This window comes from Echinops telfairi, unplaced genomic scaffold (genome assembly GCF_000313985.2).
Source record: "Echinops telfairi isolate 266 unplaced genomic scaffold, ASM31398v2 ScPeMD7_7457;HRSCAF=8495, whole genome shotgun sequence".
Classification (NCBI taxonomy): Eukaryota; Metazoa; Chordata; class Mammalia; order Afrosoricida; family Tenrecidae; genus Echinops; species Echinops telfairi.
In genome coordinates, this window is record NW_022111357.1 from 12,915,907 (window position 1) to 12,938,420 (window position 22,514).

The following is a 22,514-nucleotide window of genomic DNA, read 5'->3' on the forward strand; positions in this document are numbered from 1 at the left end:
CTTTGGGGGTCGAATCACCCTTTCACAGGGGTCACCTAAGACCATCGGAAAACACATATTTCTGATGGCTTTAGGAACGGAGACACTGCTTCTCTATCACTCTCCAGGCAGGTCCACCCACATGCAGATACGCCCACATCCGAGTACCTGGTATGAAGACTGTTACCCATGCTACACCTGCTTCAAGACAAAATTTCATTGATTTGTAATTAGAAACAAGTATTTCACAATATATAATTATATATTGTTTTTGTGATTAATCACTGTGCTTTAATGATGTTCAATTTGTAACAATGAAAATACATCCTGCATAGCAGATATTTACATGATGATTCATAACAGTAGCAAAATGACAGTGATGAAGTAGCAACCAAAATCATTTTATGGTTAGGGGTCCCCACCGCAGGAGGAACCGTCTGAAGGGGCCGTGGCATTAGGAAGGTTGAGAGCCACCGCTCTGTGCACAAAGGACAGAACGCTGCCCGGTCCTGCGCCACCCTCACAGTTGTCTTTGTACTCGAGCCCGTGGTTGGAGCTGCCGTGCCAGTCCATCTCCTTCCTCTTTTTGGCTGCCCCTCTACTTTACCGAACATGATATCCTTCTCCAGGGATGGACCCTTCTGACAACACGCCCCAAAGTATGTAAGATAAAGCCTCGCTGCCTTTGCCTCTCAGGAGCACTCTGGCCTTACTTCTTCCAAGACAGATCGGTTTGTCCTTTTGGCAGTCCCTCGTACTTCCATTGTTCTCCAGCGCTGCAATTCCCATGCACCGATTCTTCAGTCTTCTTTAGTCAGTGTCCAGCTTGAGGCGATTGAAAAGACCCTGGCTTGGGTCAAGCGCACCTTGGTCCTCAAAGGAGCAGCCTTGGTTTTCAAGTCTCTAGAAAGAGGTCTTGTGCGCCAGATTTCCCTCATGCAGCTTGTCCTTTGGCTTCCTAATGGCTGCTTCCGTGCCGTGCGCACTGATTGTGGATCCAGGCACGATGAAGGCCTGACGCTGGCATCACGGGTCGGGCTGCTAGCTGCAAGGTCAGCCGTTTGAAATTGCCAGCCCCTCCTCTGGAGAAGGACGGGCCCTTCTTTTAATCCCAGAAAGAGTTACCGTCTTGCAAAAGCACAGCGGCAGTTCTACCCTGTCCTGTACGGTTGCTGTGAATCGGAATTGACTCGATGGCAGGGAGGGTTTGTGGTGCCGTTGTGATGAGCATAATTGATGTGACTGTACTTTGTGTTGGTGTCCGGGGCGGTGGGAGAGTGAGGGATTAATCCATGACAGCGTGGAAATGCCTCAAAAAAGCGACTGGGCTGGGTTGTGAGGAGGGAATAGGAATTCACTAGCCTGTGAAGCTTTTCTTTCCATTGAATCTCTTTTTAAATCTAATATGTCTGCGAAGGGAAATTTATATCCCAACTGGAAAAAGAGTGTCATTTCCCTTAAATAGAAGGTAACCAGAGAAACCAGCACAGTGAAAACAAAGTGGCATCATTACATCCTAGCTAGATGTTGTTCCCTTCTCTGGGCTTGTTAGAAAGAGGAATTAGCAAGTGTTGGCGACGTGTTAAAATCCAGCACCGCACAGGCTTTATCGTTCATGGAAGGATTAAACTGAAGGTGACTGAATAACATCGTCTCAACAGAGATCCTCCTGGGATGATAAGGGTGGGGAGGGGGATACTAGTAATGACATCAGAGCCGCAGGCATAAGCCAGACTATGCCAGGGAAACTGGCAACTAAACCCACTGCCCTTGAGCGGGTTCTGACTCATGGTGACCCTGTGGGCCAGGCCATGTCCCCTCTCCTGTCCCTCTGCAGAAGCCGGTGCATTCGGTCAGCTGACATTTCTGACTTCAACCACTGTGCCATCAGGGATCTTTGTTGGCAGTTAGTTGGTCATCCAAAGTCATTAAAAGGGACCTAGACAGAAACCAGCTTCCTCAGCCCGTGGCCCCATCCTCTTGTGGCATGCTGGGGACCCACCCTAGGGTATCGCCCACCCCGAGATTCGAGATTCGGGAAACCCTGCTGGTGGCTGGCAGGATGGAGGAGGGCTTTGGTGGCAGAGGGACTACGAGCCTGTGCGTAGACGTGGAGGGATGCCCACCGAGTGCAGCGAGCTAGAAGTAGATGGAGGGGCTGGGCCGTGGCCCCCGTGGTGGAGGTGGGGCCAAGCACACGGGCCAGCAGGGACTGCCACCCTAAGGCCCCAGTACCATGCCCTATTGGCTCAGGACCTCATCGCAGTAAGAAGCCGGGCACAGGGAGGCGGGATGAGTCAGATGTGGTCCCTGCTCTCGAGGAGCCATGTGGGGACGTGGCAAGGACCCGGGTAGCTCTCGGGATGGCTGGGTGGACAGGTCAGAGAAGAGGCTTGAGGAGTGAGAGTCACTGGAGTGGGCCCTAGCCTCTGTCTGAGTGTCTGGTCTCGTAGTGGGTTGCATTAGACTACCGGGGTGAGGGGAGGTAGCCTGGAATTTTCAAAAGCTACTTCCCTCCACTCCTGGGCCCTCAGGTGATGTAGTGGTTACAAGTTAGGCTGGTGACCACTTGGTCAGCAGTTCAAAACCACCAGCCACTTCACTGGAGAAAGATGAGACTTTCTACTCCTATAAGGAGTTAGTCTTAGAAACCCATAGGGCCCTGCCTGGTCGGGTTGCTATGAGTCAGAATCGAGCGGAGGCCAGTGAGTTTTTGGTTTGGTGGGCTGGCAGCCATGGAGAATGAGGCGGAGCCAGGCTTCAGCGGGACCCTCAGTGCCTGCCTGCTCAGGGAGGGTGCCTGCCGAGAGCCGGCTGCACTGCCTGTCCCCACTCACTCTCCCTGCGGAAGTGATGATTATTGTGGGTATTTTTAACATTCATGATAAAGCAGGCTGAGGGGGCTGGACAGGGCTGTCTGGGGGGCAGCGTCTGTGGGTCAGAGAGTAGCAGTGTCTGCAGGCCTGCTCAGGCAGAGAGCCCTGGTAGCAGGACTGAACCAAGGTGACCTCGGTGGGCCTGGGTGGACGAACCCCTGCGGAGCACGCTGGCCCTGGCGACGGAGTGCTGGGCCTGGGTCTGACAGTCTAGGTCTAGGCCCTGCTTGTGAGAGGAGCCAAGGAGACTGAGCACCCTGCCCAGGACCCGAGATCAAGCAGGATGAGCCCAGAGGCTGGGAAGAAGGAGCCAGCATGTCCAGCCCTTTTCCAGGAGGCTTCCTGGAAGAGGGGGCATCTGACGTGGAGAAGATTTGGGGACCGCGATGGAGGGAGAACATAAGCAGATGCCGTTTGCATGTTCCTGGGCTAAGAGTTAGGGGTGACAACTCCCTTCACTGAGAGATTACCTGCAGGGAGCTCGTGTGGTGGGGGTGCCACCCTTATTTTTAATCGAAGAACCTGAAGCTCCGAGAGATGAGGTGACTTGCCGAGGACGCAAAGCGGGGGCAGAGCGGAAAGTCAACCCCACATCTGCCTGCCTCCGAACCACTGTCCTTCCCACGGATGCACAGGGCTCTGCGGGGTGCTTGCTAGGCAAGGACATCAGCACGGGCCAGGTCGGCAGGGGCTGGTGCAGGTGGACCCGAGTACCAACCTTGCTTGAGCTTGTGCTGTAGGCTGTGGTAGTGGGGGGCCCGATGGCTGAGCTGGGCTCCTAGAGGATCATTCTGGAAGTCACGGGAGACTGGTGGTGAGGGAGGCCAATGTGTGCATGCAGGAAGGGACAGGAGAAACCATGTGACGACAGAATAGGCACGTGGCTGGCGCCGTACACGAGGGCCATCCTCGGTGTCCATGGGAATCAGGGAAGGTGTTTGAAAGAGCCTGGCTGAGCTGTGGAGGGTCAGAGTCCGAGCCAGCCTGGTGTGTGAAATCCTCTGTTGCCTTTCTCCGGAGGGAGTTTCGTTCCTCATTAAGGAACTGGGGCAAAGGGTCCTCACGAGGCTGTAAGGGGCTGCAGAGCACACGGCGGCCACCACGCCGGGGCTGTGTACTAAATGTCACCTTATTAAAAACAAGACGGACTTGTATGAGGCTAGGAGGGCCTGGGCAGTAGATGTTATCCGTATTCAGGACTGGCAGCCCGAGAGCAAGCCGGATTGGCCGCAGGCAGCAAGGACCAGCTGAGCTCACAGGGAGGACCCTGGGAAGGGCATTTAGGGATGCCTGGACCCCTCTCTTGACCCTGCCTGCCTCTGCTTCCCCAGAGCTGGTGCTGGCTCATGCTATATGCATGTGGGATTCAGTGATGGGTACTTCTGGTCCTCTCTGTCCCCCAGGGAGCTTGGCCTTCATTCACAATACTGGTTCGGGGATCAAGTGCTGCCCTCTACTTCCAGGTCACAGAGGGCTGGCCATGGTAGCTGGTGGCTATGGGCATATTCCTTCCCTTCTCTGGCCCATCCCGGGACCTTCAAGGCCATGCCAGGGATCTGGAACACATGCCAGAGACCTGGGGACATGCTCTGGTTTTCAAATATAGTTGATTGGACACCACAGACACTACCTCTGGGCAAATTGTGGGTCTGGCCAGCCCAGAGCTGGCTAGCAGGTGGCAGAGGACATTGGGCCTATAAGCACCAGTGTGACTTGGTGACAGACAGGTCAGGCTGGCTTCTTTCATGGATGGGCTGCAGGTGGCAGGGCTGGGGTGGGGTCGTCACAGACACAGTAAGGGACAGGATGCTGAAGCTGGAGCTGGTGGAAGGACTCTCAGCTGGACCTGCCTGAAACAGTGTCCCCAGAGTGCTGATATGGCTCTCAGGCTTGGGGTGGCTTCGGTGAGGGCCCCAAGCCCTGTGTTGGGAGTCTGTTGGAAGGACTGGCGGTGGTGAAGGCTGGCTCGTCCAATCTGTGATGCTGGTGCCGGCTGGTGGGCATAGCTGATTGGCTTACCTGAGGCTTCCAGATCACAAATGGCAATTTCCAGTGACCCATTGGAGGCAAGGAGGCCGGGAGCAGTGTGTTCACCGGGGTTCGGGATCCACCTTTGGCCGGGTTCTATCGTGACATTCGCCGGGGCCAAGGTGATGACTCACAGGTTCCCCTTCAAAGAACTCAGACGGGAGGTGGTTCAGACAGAAGACAGAGCCTCTATGATGGAAGGGCATCCAGGGGACAGGGAAAACTTTACAGACGAGAGGACATTTGAGGTAGGTTTTGAAGGACACCTAGGAGTTTCATAGGTCAAGGAGGAGAACAGGTAGCTATTGAGTGTGGAGGAGAGATGATCCTATTATGCTAAGCCTGAGGGCTGGTCAGGAGCGCTGTTGTGGAGATGGGAAGATAGGTAGGACTGGTGCGTGGTAGGAAGGTGGGCCGGGCGTCCTGGGGAGTGGTGGATTCAAGGAGCTGACTGAGCCTTGGGGGTGGCTGTGCAGCCAGAGCAGGACCAAGTGTGAGTGGCTGATGGGGAAAGCAGTGGGGAGGTAGGCCAGCCAAGGACACTGGGGGTACAGACTAGGCAGACAGGCCAGGGGAAATCCCGAGAGTCAGGCAAGTTTCAAGGAGGGAGCAGTCAGGGGGTCAAGCGAGACCAGGCCTGCAAAGTGTCCACAGGGCTTAGTGACAAGCAGGGTGCTGATGACTCTGTCAGAAACCGTTTCCGCCAGAGATGCGGGCAGAAGCCAGACTGTGGTGGATTAATAGAGGAAGTGACATTTGAGCCAGGAAAGGAGTGACAGGTGGGAAACTAGAGTGCTAGGCTGTGGACCACTCTTCGGGGCTGACGAGAAGCTGAGCGCATGTCGGGAGGAGGGTTCCACCAGCATGGAGGGGCCTGGGCAATGCTGGGCTGCCCGGAGGAGGAGGGAAGCTGATGGGAGGCTGGAGAGAGAGTTTCTCTTAGAGGGTGGTCGCAGCCCCCCAGGGAGGTGGCGATGGAGATCAGCTGGGAGTGGGAGGGGCAGGACAAGAAACGCTTGGCTCACTTCCAGTTTCTGGGTGAAGTTGGTTTGCTCTAAGAGCTTGGGGGGCTTGAAGGAGAGGCGGGGCACTGAGGGGGGCTGTGGAGAAGCCCTGGGCCCCCAGTGGCTGTGGAGCTATGGAGTCTGTCCTGGTGCCAGTTGGCACAGCTGTGGATTTCTTTGGCAGCCTGGGGGTGGGCGTGGAGAAGGCGGTTGTCACAAGGCTCCGGCCTGGGGTCTAACTGAGCGGGCGTGGTGGAAGGCTGGGTGCGGGGACTCCGGGGCTGGCAGCTGGGGCAAGGGACACCTCTGCTGACCCAACCAAGGCAGGGCCTGATGCAAAGCGAAGCGAAGCCAGGCGGGTGCACAGATGCTGTGCCGAGGGGGCTGAAGGATGGCATGTGAGGGGGCGGGAGGGGAGGGGAGGGGAAATGACTGAAATAAACCCAGTGTCCCTGCCTTCGGGAGCACTCCCACGTGCCAGGCAGGGTGCTGAGCGCCTCCCTCTGGGCAGGCAGGCAGGCAGGCAGGCAGGCTGGCCTGTATCAGCCCACAGGTGGGAGGCGTCTGAGAGGCCCCCAGACTGGCTGTCAGGGTTCCAGCCCTGGGCAGGGGCCCAGGTGGCCTGACCCCATATGTCCTGGCACCAGGATATATTGAAGGATGGGGAGTGGGCCCTGGCACTGGGGAGCTGAAGTGGTTGCACCGTCTCTGAGGATGACCGGAAGGAAGCCGGGCCAGGTGGCGGTTCCGGTCCTTGTGAGAGGTCTGCTGGCCTGGGTGACCCTCCTGGTGCCTGGCCTGCTTTCTCTAATCAGCAGGCAGGCTCGCAGTCCCTTGATTGTCAGGGGCCGTTGGCTGGAGGCTGACCCACAGCAGCACTGTGTAGAGACAGCCAGGACCTTTGGGAAACAGGTCTCCTGGCCAGTCCTCGGAGGCACCTCTGGGTGGGTTTGAACCACTAACTTTGAAGCCAATTCCTACTAGCTGAGCGCTCAAGGCTTTGTGCCCCCCACCTGAGTCTCGGAGCAGCGTTGCGTGTGGCTCAGAAAGGAGAGGGCCAGGGCTGGGCAGAAGAGTACCTTCCAAGGCTGGAAGGAACACTTTGGACTGAGACCTGTCTGCAAACCCTGCGCAGTCCCACCTGCCCAGTGGCCTCCTCGAGGGCTGGCCTTTCTCCTCTGTACTGCTCCTGGATGGCGCAGGGGAGGGGGCAGTCTGGGGGGGCTGTGATGAGCTCATGTCTGTGGCAGGAGGGGCAGACATTGGAGTTGTGGTGGCTCCCAGCCTCTCCCCCCACCACCACCCCGAGTTGGCAGCACTTCCAAGGCCTAGACCCAACACATAAATTAGGACACTCAAGTGCTTGGTGAGGCCGGGCCCAGGCAGCCTGCCTCCAGAAGCACCTGCTGCTCCTTCGTCCTCGGGCGGTGGTGAGCGGGTCTGCTGGGTGCCGCTTTCTACCCAGGCCCTTGGGGCCTTGGGAGCGGCATTTGACCTCCTTCCAGTGCTGCTTGGGGAGCAGAATGTGGGCCCCGCACCCAGGGCCTAGCTTGGCATGAATCATAGCACAGAGGCAGGTTTTGCAGGGGTCCCTGCACCCCTCCTGGGTGGCCCTGCCAGCCCTAGGAGTCAGCCTGAGGCACAGAGATGATGGAGGCCACCACCCCCCCTCCCAAGAGAGCATTGAAGGAGGTCAGGCATGGAAGGGACGCAGCCCACTTGTCTGGCCCGGCGCTCTTCTGGCTGAGGCGACAGGAAGATGTCTGTGAGACTTAGGCGAGTCTGGCAGCCCCTCTGAGCCTCCGTTTCCCCCACTGTAAAGTGGGAGGGGTCCAGTGGGGTCAGTTCCAGACCCCAGGGCTGCCCTCTCAGCACTGGCTCAGCCCCTGCCATCACCTCGGTGTTCCAGGTGAGGAGCCGGAAGAGGAACCGAAGGTGAAAACCCAGTGGCCAAGGTCTGCAGATGAGCCAGGGCTCTACATGGCACAGACAGGTAACTAGAGCCCGCCTCCCTCCTTGGCGGCGGGGGCCGACTGTGTGGTGTCTGGTGGCATGTATGCGTGGCATGTCCCCGTCCGTCTGCGTCCCAAAACTCAGTCACGTCTCTGCTTCGCCAGGTCTGTGGGCAGGGCTGGGTCTTCTGGAGAGCCTGTCACTTGGGGTCAGGGTAGGAGGGCCCCTCAAACACCTGCACCCACCTTCCTGGGGCTCCCCCATCCCCAGGGGACGGAGGTGCCCTGCTGCCGACGCTGTCCCTCTCTTGTAGGTGACCCGGCGGCTGAGGAGTGGTCCCCGTGGAGCGTGTGTTCCCTGACGTGTGGGCAGGGGCTGCAGGTGCGGACCCGCTCCTGCGTGTCCTCCCCCTATGGGACCCTGTGCAGCGGGCCCCTGCGGGAGACCCGACCCTGCAACAATTCAGCTACCTGCCCAGGTAGGCCCGCCCTCCTCCCCACCCATCTGCCTGAGACCTGGGCCGGCAAATCTGCCAAAGATGGTTGGCTGCTTCCTCCTGTCATTCATCAAACTTGACAGACTCCCAGGCCACGTGCTGGCCACTGAGACACAGATGAATGAGATCAGGGTCCACTCTTGAGGGGGCTCAGGTCTGGTCATATCACGCCCATCCCCCTGATGCCTGAGTCCTGGGAATGGGAGCTCTACCTGCTGACCCCCATTGCCCTCCATCATCCTGATGCTGTGTTCAACCTCTGGCCCTACCCCACCTCCCTGCCCCTCCTCCTCCCCCTGCGCTAATTCAATTCAGTCTGTCCTTCAAGACGAAAAACAAACGCCCCCCCCCCATTTAATGACACCTTCCCAGACAATCCCCAGCCTCCTCTGGGCTCCCCACACCCTGCTTTGGGGGACCTCCCCTGGACCCTGAAGCCTTCTTCACTTAAACGGGTAGCTGGGAGCCTCAGTCAAGTGCCTTCAGCGGGCAGGTGGCTGACTAAAGAGCAGGACAGTTTTGTCTGTCTCCTGCCAGACCGCATGGCTGCTGGCTGTGGTGGAGAGTAGGGCTTGCCTGGGGAGGGGCAGGTCAAGAGTAGGGCTTGCCCGGGGAGGGATAAGAGGAGAGTAGGGGTTACCTGGGGGACTGGGGAATGGTCTTGGTGCTTGGGGCGTGGCCGGTGCTTGCAAGGTACGGGGGCAAAGCCGTGTGCCAGGTGTACGCTCTGTGTTGGTGTCCATGTAGAAGCTTATGTCTGTATTTGTGTCTGTGTGTGGGGGGGTGGGGAGGGAGGGGCACTTCCTGCCCAAGCTTGCCATGTTGGATCCAGGCTCGTGGGCTACGGGTTTGGAAGGGAATAGATGGATTTGGGGGCCCTTCTTGGGCTTCCTGTGCCCTTATGAGAGGGGGACCTCCACATCCCCTCCTGAATTGGACCAGCTTCCTTGTTGGGGGTGTCCACAGGCGCTGTCCCTGGTGAAATGGGACCAGAAACCTGTGTCCTCCCCATTTCTCCAAAGGGTGGCTCCATGGGGCCTGGGGAGATCTCCCTGGCAATAGAATCCAGGGCCGAACCAATGAGGAGCAGTCGCAGAGCTGTGGAGCTCCTGATTGGTGGGTGGATGGGCAGGTGCCGGCAGTGGGCGGGGCCGAGGTGCCGCCCAGCCACCGGCCACGTGCTTCCTTGCAGTGCACGGCGTGTGGGAGGAGTGGGGGTCCTGGAGCCTGTGCTCCCGCAGCTGCGGGCGGGGGTCCCGGAGCCGGATGCGGACCTGCGTGCCCCCCCAGCACGGCGGCAAGGCCTGCGAGGGTCCTGAGCTACAGACTAAGCTCTGCAGCATGGCTGCCTGCCCGGGTCAGTAGCGCCCGTGGGTTTCCAAGCAGGCGCTGCCCAGCCGGGTGGGGGTCGGGAGACCCTGGGTGGGCAGTCAGGTCCAGTGCCCTTGGGGTTCTGGGAGCTTTGACCAAGCATGGGGAGGCTGGAGAAGTGGACCTGTAGAGGGAACCCCTAGTCCAGGCTTGGGGACAATACACCAGCCGCATCCAGTCCCACCCCCAAAGCCCCAGGCTGCCTTTGTAGGTCATGGTACTTTGGTACCAGTGGCCAGCAGGGCTGTGAGGGGACCCCAAAGCTGGCCTCAAGTGTGGGCTAAGACCAGGCAATGTCCCTGCAGCTTTCTCCCTAGCTGGAAGTCGGGAGGGTGTCTCCTGAGTAGGGAGGTGTTCCCTGTTCCTGGAGCTGGTGACAGGCAGACAAATGGGGCCCAGCGCCCCCTGCTCAGTCCAGCCTCCACACAGGACTGGCCTGACTCCAGCCAGAAGGCCCAGCAGGCTCTGATGCCACCCCCCACCCCCATCCTAGTGCTCTGCCTCTCCCCGTCCTCGCCCCCCCTTGCTCAACGGCCACCCCTGCTTTTGTCTTCCCATGCAGTGGAAGGCCAGTGGCTAGAATGGGGTCCCTGGGGCCCATGCTCCTCATCCTGTGCCAACGGGACCCAGCAGCGCAGCCGGAAGTGCAGTGTGGCAGGCCCAGCCTGGGCCACGTGCACAGGTGCCCTCACCGACACGCGAGACTGCAGCCACCTGGAGTGCCCCGGTGAGTGTTGGGCACAGGGGTGGCAGGTAGCAGCCCTGGTCCTGGGGGCCTTGGGGGCTGCTCACGCTCCCTCTCCCGCAGCTGCGGATGGCAAGTGGGGGCCATGGAACGCATGGAGCTTGTGCTCTAAGACATGCGACACGGGCTGGCAGCGTCGCTTCCGCATGTGCCAGGCCTCGGGCACGCAGGGCTACCCTTGCGAGGGCACCGGTGAGGAAGTGAAGCCCTGCAGCGAGAAGAGGTGCCCAGGTACTGCTCGGCACGGTCCTAGGGTGGGGAGCTCGGGGCCTCCCCTACAGCCTGCCCTGCTCAGCCCCTCCCTCTGCCCCACAGCCTTCCACGAGATGTGCCGCGACGAGTATGTGATGCTGATGACGTGGAAGAAGGCAGCTGCTGGCGAGATCATCTACAACAAGTGCCCCCCGAATGCTTCTGGTGAGGGCTGCAGCTTGCCGGGCGCCGCGGGCTCCCCCCCACCCCCCATCACCACTCTGGCTTTGGTGGGCCTGAACCCAGATCCACACTCTGCCCTCTATTCTCCCCGCTACAGGATCTGCCAGCCGCCGCTGCCTCCTCAGCGCCCAGGGTGTGGCATACTGGGGGCTGCCCAGCTTCGCCCGCTGCATCTCCCACGAGTACCGCTACTTGTACTTGTCTGTGAGTGGCCTGTTGGGGGTGGGGGGCGCTCCGGCTCCACCCAGACCTGGGGAAGGTGGTGGGGGCTTGAGTCTCCTATTTCCGGGTGTCTTGGCACATACGGTGTTCACTTCTGCCTGGCTGTGCCTCTCCTTGTCTGGCAAACGCCTTCTCCTACCTCAAGGTCCAGCTTTCGAGTGCCCTCCTCCCTGGTGCCCGCCTGCGTGCCCCAAGCTTCTCAATCACTAGGTGTTATGAGTGTGCATCTGGGTGGCTGTGTCCTCTGCCAGACTGCGAGCTGTTTGAAGGAAGGGACAGAGTAGACTTAATTTCTGGGTCCCCGGTGGCCTTCCCAGAGCCAGGGCAAGAGTGGTGTCAGTGAAAGTGGTTCTTGGGTACCTGTTTACCCCATTGTGATCGGAGATTTGTTATGCACTTGTGTTGGGGCCTTGTGTGTGAGGTGTGTGTGTGTGTGTGTGTGTGTGTGTGTGTGTGTGTCTGTCTGTGTGATGTGTGCATGGTCCCTCCAGGGTGGGGAGTCTCAAGCTCCCAGGATGTCTGAGATGCACATCTGAGCCCCTCCTTCCACTCAGTCTGCTGATTTCATCTGTGAAAGTGTCTGCTGGGATCCGCTCTCGCTGGTCCCCTTTCTTGGCCTTGGTGTCCCTGTGAACTCCTTGGAACATCTCTCGCTGCCCCTTCCCTCCAGATGCAGCTAATGGGTGGGCTGAGGTGGGGAGGGGAGGGCCAGGGCGGTCTTGGCTCCTGACCATCCCACTGTTGCTACAGCTCCGGGAGCACCTAGCCAAGGGGCAGCGCATGCTGGCGGGCGAGGGCATGTCGCAGGTGGTGCGCAGCCTGCAGGAGCTGCTGGCCCGGCGCACCTACTACAGCGGGGACCTGCTCTTCTCCGTGGACATCCTGAGGAACGTCACTGACACCTTCAAGAGGGCCACTTACGTGCCCTCCGCCGACGACGTGCAGGTGCCACCCTGGGAGGGAGGGTGGGGGCGAGCATGGCGGTGGCAGGGAAGCCCCATCCCCCTGGGTCTACTGCTCCGCTACACTCCCTGCTCTCTCCCTAGCGCTTCTTCCAGGTGGTGAGCTTCATGGTGGATGCAGAGAACAAGGACAAGTGGGATGATGCCCAGCAGGTGAGGGGCTGGGCATCTAGGCTTCTCTCCCGACCCACCCCCACCTTGGCCCTTGACCCATACATTCTGTCCGCAGGTGTCCCCTGGCTCCGTGCACCTGCTCCGTGTTGTAGAGGACTTCATTCACCTGGTGGGCGATGCCCTCAAGGCTTTCCAGAGCTCTCTCATTGTCACGGACAACCTGGGTGTGTGGTGGTGGGGTGGGAGCCTGGGTGCCGGGAAGCAGGGACGGCTGGTCTGAGGCTCTCTGTTCTTCCTCCCGTCCCGGGGGGTTCCCCCACTTACGTAACCCTGGTTTGTATCTTCCTCCCCTCCCTCCGTGCTGTTTCTCCCTGTACACTACGCCCCGTACCCCATCTGAACCTGCTGTGGGGGTGTGTGTCCCCGCCCCCTCTGATGGGTCTGGACGGCAGTGATCAGCATTCAGCGAGAGCCCATCTCCGCCGTGTCCAGCGACATCACCTTCCCCATGCGGGGCCGCCGGGGCATGAAGGACTGGGTGCGGCATTCTGAAGACCGCCTCTTCTTGCCCAAGGAGGTGCTCAGCCTCTCAGCCCCTGACCCTGGGAAGTCCGCCACCCTTGGGACCTCTAGCAGCCCCAGCCGGGTGCGGGGCCCAGGGACAGTGCCCCCGGGCCCTGGCCACTCCCACCAGCGCCTCCTCCCGGCTGACCCTGATGAGTCGTCCTACTTCGTGATTGGTGCTGTGCTGTACCGTACCCTGGGCCTCATCCTGCCACCCCCCAGGTGAGTCCCCGCCTGGGGCCAGGTGGGGTGGGGCAGGTCCCAGATGACCCCGGGCAGAGCCAGGCGGCCTGAGCCTGTGCTGGCCACAGAGAGACTATGGCCTTTGTGTCCTCGGCCCCTCTGCTGGCTCTGCACAAAGGCGCTTTTCATAGCTCCCCTTCCAGCTGCGCTGGGGCTTGGGGGTCAGGTGCGTTGGGCTCTGGGCCTGCCCCATTGGGGACACCTTCAGGGCTCCCCACTGGGTCTGGGCACACCTGCTGGCAGGAGCTGACTTCAGTACCTGCCCCCGCCCAGGCCCCCGCTGGCCGTCACGTCCCGGGTGATGACAGTGACGGTGAGGCCCCCCACGCAGCCCCCAGCGGAGCCCCTCATCACAGTGGAGCTCTCCTACATCATCAACGTAAGTGGTTCAGGCAGGGCTGCAGCGCAGCCAGGGTGTGTGTGTGTGGGGGGGTGTCACAGTGAGGTCTACAGTAAGTAGCTGCTGGGGGTGGGTAGCGGGGTTTTGTTTGCTGCTGGCAGCGAGTTGGATCTGCCCTGGGAGGGCCTGCCCCGTAGCAGGAGTCAGGGGTGGGGATCCCCTGCCCACACTGGCCCTTCTGTTCCCCAGGGCACCACGGACCCCCACTGTGCCAGCTGGGACTACTCCAGAGCGTGAGTTTCGGGGACACCTCAGTAGGAAGGGGCTCCTCGGAGCTGGCCTTGGTTTGAGGGGCTGGGGGCATATCCTGGGCACCCCTTCCCTACCTGGCTCTTGGGTATGGCTCTGCCCTGGGTTTCACCCGCCCTTGGGTAGCGTTCAGCCCTGTGGGCAGGGCTGTGGACCCGGACTTCGCCTCACTCAGTCTGTCCCTCCACCCAAGAGATGCCAGCTCGGGGGACTGGGACACAGAGAACTGCCAGACCCTGGAGACCCAGGCAGCTCACACTCGCTGCCAGTGCCAGCACCTGTCCACCTTTGCTGTGCTGGCCCAGCCGCCCAAGGACCTGGTGAGTGGAGCTGGCCTGTGTGGCACCTGTCAGCTGACTGGGGTCCAGCGTTGAGGGGGGTGCCTAGAATGGGCATCTGTGCAGAGACACTGGGTGAGGGAACTGTGCCCCTGTGACAGTGCCCCCAGATGGTGACGTGTGCCCAGTAGGTGAGCGTATGTGGACACAGATGATTGTGTGTGGCTGTGTGTGGTGGTTGCGTGGGGGGGGGGCAGGGCAGGGCTGGTCTGCCCACATGAGGACAGCGGTGAGTGCCAGGGGGTAGGGGGGCGTGGCTGGCACCCCTCTACCAGCAATGCCTATGAGTGTCTGCCCCTCCCCCAGACGCTGGAGCTGGCGGGCTCCCCCTCAGTGCCCCTGGTGATTGGCTGCGCCGTGTCCTGCATGGCACTGCTCACCCTGCTTGCCATCTATGCTGCCTTCTGGAGGTAGGCCCAGGGCTGGGCAGGGCCCGGGGAGGGTAGCCCCCTCGGTTGGCTGGGACAGCCAGTGCCCTGCCCATGCCTGCTGTGCCCTCCAGGTTCATCAAGTCCGAGCGCTCCATCATTTTGCTGAACTTCTGCCTGTCGATCCTGGCATCCAACATCCTCATCCTGGTGGGCCAGTCCCGGGTGCTGAGCAAGGCAGGTGCAGGCTGCTGGGGGCCCCAGGCGTGGGGGTGGGGAGGCCCGAGGGTCTCAGGGCAGCTAAGCTGGGTGGATGTGTGTCTCAGGGTGAGGGTGTGTACATATTCTAAGGATGCCTCCACAGCTGTGGATGCGGATGTGTGCTGAGCCTCTGTGTGTGTGGGGTGGGGTGGGGTGGTGGGACCGGGTAGTATTTTTGGAGCCAGGGTGATGTATGGGAGTCAGGCAAGTGGCCCCTTTGGCCACCTGTGTGTGGAGGGCCTCTGCTGGCAATCACCTCTGCCCCCTGGCTGCCCCTGCACAGTGCCAGCCTGGTGAGTGCTCGGCCTGGGTCTCTGTTTGCCCCCTTCCCTGCAAGCCTCCTCTGGGTGTGGGCAGCCTGCCTGCTGCCTCCCCGGATGCCGAGTGCAAGTCACTAGCCCGTGTCGTGCTGTGTGTGGGTGCTGGAAGGCGGGGACACCTGGCAGGGCTCCGTGGGGGGTGGGGGCCTCAGGTGGACAGGCGTGGGGACAAGCCTGGTGCCTCCAGGCCACCCTGGCCACTGCTCAGGCCCCTGCCCTCCCTCCGGTCCTCCCCCTGCAGGGTGTGTGCACCATGACTGCCGCCTTCCTGCACTTCTTCTTCCTCTCCTCCTTCTGCTGGGTGCTCACCGAGGCCTGGCAGTCCTACCTGGCTGTCATCGGCCGGATGCGCACCCGCCTCGTGCGCAAGCGCTTCCTCTGCCTGGGCTGGGGTGAGCCAAATGGCGCGGGGGCTCTGGCAAGGGGCTGCCGGGCTGGGCTGGAAGGACAGGGGCACTCACTTGGGCTCCTCCTGCTTCCCCAGGTCTGCCTGCCCTGGTGGTGGCTGTGTCTGTTGGCTTTACCCGCACCAAAGGATACGGCACAGCCAGCTAGTACGTGGGCGCTCGTCCTGGGCTGGGGCCCTGCCTGCTGGGAGGCTTTGGGCAGATTACTTCCCTCCAGCCTCAGTGTCCCTGACTATAAAGAGATGCACAGTGGAACCTCTTTTAAGAAACACCTAACTCGGGGGCTTGGCCTTTTTCATCCCCACAGTCATCCCTGGGGTTGGGCCTGTGCTGTTCTTGGCCTATGTTGGGGGGGGAAACTGAGGCTCGGTGGCTCCTCCTAGCCTGGGGGTTCTGGCGCCCATAGGTGATGGAGGTGTGGCCCCGTAGGGACAGGGGGATGCTGCTGGTGTAGAGGTAGGGAGTGGATTTGAGATTGGGAAGGGAGCCTGCTAAGCATCTGACAGTTATCCTTTCCCCTCCCCCACCCAGCTGCTGGCTATCCTTGGAGGGCGGTCTGCTCTATGCTTTTGTGGGTCCTGCAGCTGTCATTGTCCTGGTATGTACCCAGTCAGTGTCCTGGGAGGGATGTGGCCCCAGGACTCAGCCTGTCTCTTCTTCTGCCACCTCCCTGCATCCTATATCCCTGCTCTGGGGTCTCCTTGCCCAGAGGGCACCTGGTAACCCTGTCTCTCCCTCTCCCTCTTCCACCCCACCCCGGGCCCCTTCCCATGCGCGGCGTCCCAGGTGAACATGCTCATTGGTATCATCGTCTTCAACAAACTCATGGCTCGGGACGGCATCTCGGACAAATCCAAGAAGCAGAGGGCTGGGTAAGGAGCCCTTGGCAAGGGCCCTGGGGCCCGGGGCCAGGGGCGCAGACTGTGGTCTTTCAGAGATCAGGGCTGGAGGAGGCCGACTGACTGGGGCTCCCGACCACGGGGCCCCTGGGCGCAGGCCAAGAGGGCACCCAGAGTGCTCAGCTGCTGCTCCCCCTCCCCCTAACTCAGCTCTCTCTCTCTCATCTGCCCTCCCTTCCACCTGACTGGGGCACCTTCTGCCCCTGTCCCTTCCTGGCTTCCCCGTGTTTCCCCTTCTCCTGTCTGTGCCGCATCCCCCGAGGTCGGAGCGGTGCCCCTGGGCCAGCCTGCTCCTCCCCTGCTCAGCGTGTGGAGCGGTCCCCAGCCCCCTGCTCAGCTCAGCCTCGGCCAGGAACGCCATGTTAGTCGTGCCCCCCGGGGGGGCGGTTGGGGATGGGGTGGGCAGAGGAGTGGGGGGCAGTGCCTGCGGTGGGGGGAGGTGGGATGCCAGCCCAGTATCCATAGAGCTTGGCCTCACTTTGCCAGCTGCCACACGCTCTTAAAGGCTTGACCTTGTGGAGTGAATGTGTGGCGTGAATGTGTCGCCTGGGCCCCGGGGTTCCTGTGCCTGCCCCGCCCACGCCCGCCCCCTTGCTCCATCCAGGCACCGCCTGGACTCTTCTTCCTCACCCTTCACCCCACAGAGGCCCACAGCATCTCAGGCTCTTGAGTGTTGGAGCCATGGGACCTTAGCCTTAGAGTGATAGAATCTTAGAATAAGACACTCAGAAGCAAAGAATGTTAAGATGAGTGAATCATCGGGTCTTATCATCTGTCATCAAGTCTGAGGCTGAGAATTTCAGAGCCATTGAATCGCACAATTAATTGGAGACAGAGTCACAGGGGCAGAGAATGATTTCACTGCCACTCCCCCATGCCGTCCCCAACCCCCTCAGCTGAGATTCTTAAAGGTCCCCTTGCAAGAGGAGAAGGGACCCACCAGGGTCTCTCTCCCACATGGAAACCCTCTCCCTGGCTAAGGTGTCAGCACCTGGGGAGCCTGCTGCACCCTCGGAGGGACCAGCTCCATGGAGCGAGAAGTCCCATGGGGGCCAGCGCCCTGTGCCTGGCACTGCCATCTGCCTCCCTGGCCCAGTCTGTCCTAGCTGGCCATTAGGAGCCTGGACTATGGAGTCGGCCTGGCTGGATTTGCATCCCAGCCCAGCTGCTGGGCCTGCTCCCGTCTCCTCAGCTGTGAATGGAGCTAATAACCCCTATTCCTGTGTGTTGGAGCTGTTTTGATCAAATACATTTGAAATGATGTATGTAAAGTGTTCTGTGGGGCCGAGCCAAGAATCAGTGCTTAATCATGGCAGCTCTTATTACTGTGATTAGACCTCCTGGTGGTCTTGGCTCAGCCCCCAGGGGCTGCGGAGACCCTTGGGCTGCCCCAGCCAGGCAGAGAGGCTCTCCCTGGGGCAGGCCTTGGCCCCCTGCCCGGCTCTTTGCCTTGGCCTCCCATGATCACCCTCTGCTCTGCCTGGAGCTGGCCTGCTGGGCCCACTGGGGACCCTAATGGGTGTTACGGAGGCAGAGTGGGCTGGGCAAGGATGCCCCTCTGTGCCCAGGTGGGTGGTGGCAGGTGGGGAGTAGGGCCCATCTGCCTTTTCCTCTTTGCTTCCCCTGACAAGGAGGCTGGATCAGGCCCTGCCCCTCCCTTCACCCCCTGCCCCAGCTGTGTTCTCCCTACCCAGTCCTGGAAGCTGCCCCTGAGAGGGGGGAGGGGCTGGCACCTCTTCCCTGTCTGTCATCAACAGCCCCTACTGAACTGAGGGGCAGGACGGAGAGTCTCTGCTTCACTGGCTGGGCTCCAGCCTACCTTCTCCCCAAAGAAGTGTGCCCATCAGTCCTCCACATGCCCTACCTGTGTAATCTCTCAGTCTGTCTGTCTCATGCTCCCTCACTGTGTCTGTGGCTTCTCCCCGTCCCCCATCCTGTCCTCTCCTGCCAGCCCCTGGGGAGGCAGCCCAGGCCTGTGCATTTTGAAAAACTTCCCTGGTGATTCTGGGACACACGCTCTCTTCTCTCCCAGCAGTGCCTGCATCTCTCTGCCTCTTCTCCCCTCCCGCTGTCCCCGCCCACCTTGTCCACTTCTGACCCCCATCGCCGCCTGGGCCTCCCACACAGTCTCCCATGTCTGCCTCTCCCACTTCCATCGGCCCCTGCTCTGGCCTGCAGTGTCTCCTCCCCGCCTCTGTCTGTCTCTAAGCTCTTCTGCTCCTCGTCGCTGGGGGACCCGCTCAGGTCCTGGTACCTGGGGCTCAGCCGGTCTGGGTCAGCGCGAGGGCCCTGAGCTGGGCAGAGATCCAGGCCCAGCTGACTCTGCCGCTTGCTGTGTCACCCTGAGGGACCCTCTTCTGTGTGCCCCCCTCCCCTCTCCTCCCCTCCCCCAGGGCCTCCCTCTGGAGCTCCTGTGTGGTACTGCCGCTGCTGGCACTCACATGGATGTCCGCCGTCCTGGCCATGACGGACCGCCGCTCCGTCCTCTTCCAGGCCCTTTTCGCCGTGTTCAACTCCGCGCAGGGCTTTGTCATCACTGCTGTGCACTGCTTCCTGCGCCGAGAGGTGGGCCCCACCCCTACCCCCGCTGACCTCGGAGGGAGGGTCCACTGTGTCACATTCAGGACCGGATATCCAGGGAGCCTGGCGGGGGAGCTTCGAAAGCCCCTGGCCCTGCCGGTGCACCCCGGACTCGCCTTTGGCCTCCTGGTCTCCTGGGACAACTCCTCTCTGCTGGCCCACCCGCCGTCGGGATGGGCCTTCAGAGCCAGCAGGCACCTCTGTTGTCCCCAGGTCCAGGATGTGGTCAAGTGCCAGATGGGCGTGTGCCGGGCCGACGAGAGCGAGGACTCCCCTGACTCGTGCAAGAACGGGCAGCTGCAGATCTTGGTGAGTGACAGGGCCTGGGCTGCCACAGATGCGCTCTGGGTGGGCCGGGCTGCCACGCCCCCGCCCCAGGCTACTCCCTGCCATCCACGGCAGGGAGGGCACAGACCAGGCTGCACTCAGGCTCCGTCCCTGATAACTGGGTGAGATGGGCCAAGCCCTTCCCTCTCCCAGCCTCAGTGCCCCCACTGGAGAAGCTGGGGCTAGAGGAAGTCCTTCCCCGGGGGCCCTCTCGGTTCTGTCGGGCTGATTCCATGGGCAGTCCCAGTGGCAAGCCTGCTGAGCAGAGTGGGTCGGGTGGGGTGAGTCCTCCCTCCCTGACCCATTGGGCCCCCTGCCCACTGCTCTCTCTGCCCACAGTCGGACTTTGAAAAGGATGTGGATCTGGCCTGTCAGACAGGTGAGTGCAGGAGGGTCCTGGAAGCAGTCCAGAAGGGGAGCCCCCAAGCCCCAGAGTCAGCACCTCAGGTTTCAGGGATAGGGAGGGCTTTTGAGCTCCTTGGGGCTGTGGGTTCAGAGGTCAGGCCCTGCATAGCAGTGTAGCAGTTGGTCCTGGGCTCTAGTTCTGGCCTTGCCTCTCTGTGGGCCCCGGTCAGGTCTGTTCTCTGCGCCACTGGTGTGGGAGTGAGTGAGGACTGACCACCCTTCGAGGACCAGCACCCACCACCTCCCCAGAAGCTCCCACCTTGTCCGAGTGGGGCCAGGCTGGCACCTGGGGGCCCCTCCTTCCCAGGACTCACCCCTTCCCCTGACTTCTGTCCCCAGTTCTGTTCAAGGAAGTCAACACTTGCAATCCATCCACCATCACGGGCACACTGTCCCGCTTGTCCCTGGATGAGGACGAGGAGCCCAAGTCTTGCCTCATGGGCCCTGAGGGTGGCCTCAGCTTCTCGCCACTGCCCGGGAACATACTGATGCCCATGGCCTCCTCGCCAGGGCTGGGGGAGCCGCCGCCCCCTCGGGAGGCCAACCCTGTGTACATGTGTGGGGAGGGCGGCCTGCGGCAGCTGGACCTCACATGGCTGCGGCCATCCGAGGCAGGCTCCGAGGGGGACTACATGGTGCTGCCCCGGCGGACTTTGAGCCTGCAGCCTGGCGGCGGAGGGGCCGGGGCTGGGGAGGAGGCCCCCCGGGCCCGGCCTGAGGGCACCCCTCGGAGGGCTGCCAAGGCCCTGGCCCACACTGAAGGCTACGCCAGCTTCCTCTCCGTGGACCACTCTGGCCTGGGCCTGGGCCCTGCCTATGGGTCTCTGCAGAACCCCTACGGGATGACCTTCCAACCACCCCCGCCGACGCCCAGCCCCCGCCAAGTGCCGGAGCCCGCGGAGCGCAGCCGGACCATGCCCCGCACTGTGCCCGGCTCCACCCTGAAGCTGGGCTCCCTGGAGGTGAGTGCCGGGCAGGGGCAGTGGGCGGGCTTGTCCGCCGTGCTCGGGAGCATGTCTGCTGTGCGTCTGCGTGCGCTGCCGCAGCCGCAATTGCCATCCAGTCAGTGCGACCTTGCCGTGGTCCCGTGTGTGCGGTCCCGTGTGCACGGTCGAACAGTTCCATAGAGCTCTCCGGGCCGAGGTGAGGCAGGTGAACTGTGCTCACCTATGAACCCGAAGGGAGGCAGTTGGAACTCACCAACAGCCTCCTGGAAGGAAGGCCTGGCCATCCGTTTCCATACAGAGGGCAGCAAGAAAAGCCTGCCACTCCTCTCCGTCATACAGTGGCTGGATGGCCGTGGCTTCTTCTGTAGACCTCTCGGCGAGCTGCTGCCTTGACCGTGCCCAGCAAACACCAGCTTCTCGAATTCCCTGAGTAGGCTTGGACTGCCCGCGTGTACATATGTGGGGAGGGCCCTTCATGAATCACCCCCTCTGGCTTTGGGGCCTCCACTGGGGTGGCAGGTTAGAGCGAGATCTCTTTTAAAAGGCCACAGCTCAGATGGGCAGCTGCACCATGGGGTCAGAGCCTGGGCCACCAAGGCCCGGAGGAGCTGAGTTCAAACCTGGGATCTTGGTGGCAGAAACATCTGGAGCATAGGTTTTCATCTAAGCCTCAGTTTCCTCCAGGGCTCCAGACTGGTCCAGTCCAGTCCAACCCCTCAGCCCCCACCTGCTGAGAATTTGCCTTTCCCACCTCAGCCCCAAACCATACCACACCCACTGCTAAAGAGTTGTCACTGACCCCATTGATCCAATAGGGCAGAACACAACAGCCCCATACTGACTCGGAGGTTGTAAACCTTCCTGGAAGCAGACAGCCTCATCTTTCTCCTGCGGAGCAGTGGGGGTGTGGGGGGTGGGGGGGTTCAAACCTCCGACCTTCATTAGCAGCTCAATGCTTAACCCACATGCTATCTGTCATCACCAGAGCACCTTCCTTTCCACCCAGATGGACCCAGTTTGAATCTCTGTTTCAACCTGGGGAGTCTATTCCAATCCTCCCAGGGGATCTTGTCAAAATGCAGATTCCAGTACTATCTCTCTGGGGTGGGAAAGCACATTGCTGGGGCTGTGGGAGTGGGGTAGGTCAGACTGGTCTGAACCAGTCAGGAGCCCTGGAGCCCAGCCTTCCTCGTTTGTAAAGTGGAGGCAACATAGTAGCTTCCTTTGTAGAGCTGGATTAATTGGGAGAGAGTGAGCATTGGGCTCTGCGTGGAGCAGGTAGAAATGCTAGATAATTGGAAATGTCTGCGCTTGGTTTGCCTGCAATCAGCGTGGCACTGCCCACAGGCCAGTGTGATAGAGTGTCTCCTCCTGAGAAGCTGCAGGCCCCTCTGGGCCCTTCTGTGTGTTCTCTGTGGACACCCTTCCCTCTGGCCTCCTCAGTCCACCACTGATGGGGGTGGGAGCAAGCAGGCAGCAGTGGCTTGCTCCCGGCCGTTGTGGAACTCTAGTGCAAGGATGAGAGGCTTAGGGTAAGGAAGGGGGGCGGGCCAGGAGCCTAGGCTCAGACAGGGTCTGCGGCTGGGGCGCGGCCTCGGAAACCCGCTCCCATCCTCCGTGCAAAGGAGATGAAGTTAGCAGCTCATTTCCCCCAGAGTGCGCCTTGAACACTCGGTGCCGCTCCTGCCACAGACAGCAGACACGGCAGGCGTAACCGGGGCAGAAAGCTTGGAGCGGTGGTGGGAGGGGCGTGCGCACCTGCCCGCTCTGAGGCTGGGAGTGGGGGCGGTGCGAGCACATCTCGGGGGAGGTAGCAGCCACTGTGGTCACATTCCGAGGGGTCCGGGGTGATGTCTAGAATTCTGATGTGGGCATTGGCACTGGAACAGGAGTGGGAGATTTTAGGTTTATTCAGCGGGGTGCGAGCTGTGTGTGTGTGTGTGGGGGGTAGTTCTGGGGCATCAGAGGGCTGCGAGTGTCTGCTGCCTCCAGAAAGAGAGTGAGGAGGGGCAGGGGAGCAT

At 61.1% G+C, this 22,514-nt stretch overlaps 1 protein-coding gene across 4 annotated transcripts in view; it reads left to right on the forward strand.

The window, feature by feature from the left end:
• Nucleotides 1-22,514, forward strand: part of ADGRB2 (adhesion G protein-coupled receptor B2) — a 44,650-nt gene that overhangs the window by 19,490 nt on the left and 2,646 nt on the right. For 2 of the 4 annotated variants that reach the window (XM_030887946.2, XM_045299020.1), the window contains exons 3-27: nt 7,797-7,880; nt 8,154-8,318; nt 9,529-9,693; nt 10,270-10,434; nt 10,516-10,683; nt 10,768-10,869; nt 10,985-11,091; nt 11,860-12,054; nt 12,156-12,224; nt 12,301-12,409; nt 12,638-12,971; nt 13,266-13,371; nt 13,582-13,625; nt 13,835-13,961; nt 14,286-14,389; nt 14,482-14,584; nt 15,170-15,320; nt 15,413-15,482; nt 15,867-15,933; nt 16,122-16,207; nt 16,497-16,595; nt 18,628-18,799; nt 19,028-19,123; nt 19,481-19,520; nt 19,886-20,508. In XM_030887946.2, the coding sequence (XP_030743806.1) occupies nt 7,797-7,880; nt 8,154-8,318; nt 9,529-9,693; nt 10,270-10,434; nt 10,516-10,683; nt 10,768-10,869; nt 10,985-11,091; nt 11,860-12,054; nt 12,156-12,224; nt 12,301-12,409; nt 12,638-12,971; nt 13,266-13,371; nt 13,582-13,625; nt 13,835-13,961; nt 14,286-14,389; nt 14,482-14,584; nt 15,170-15,320; nt 15,413-15,482; nt 15,867-15,933; nt 16,122-16,207; nt 16,497-16,595; nt 18,628-18,799; nt 19,028-19,123; nt 19,481-19,520; nt 19,886-20,508 (3,551 nt within the window). The remainder of the gene's footprint in view (nt 1-7,796; nt 7,881-8,153; nt 8,319-9,528; nt 9,694-10,269; nt 10,435-10,515; nt 10,684-10,767; nt 10,870-10,984; nt 11,092-11,859; nt 12,055-12,155; nt 12,225-12,300; nt 12,410-12,637; nt 12,972-13,265; nt 13,372-13,581; nt 13,626-13,834; nt 13,962-14,285; nt 14,390-14,481; nt 14,585-15,169; nt 15,321-15,412; nt 15,483-15,866; nt 15,934-16,121; nt 16,208-16,496; nt 16,596-18,627; nt 18,800-19,027; nt 19,124-19,480; nt 19,521-19,885; nt 20,509-22,514) is intronic. The other 2 variants (XM_045299021.1, XM_045299022.1) reach the window with 1 other exon arrangement.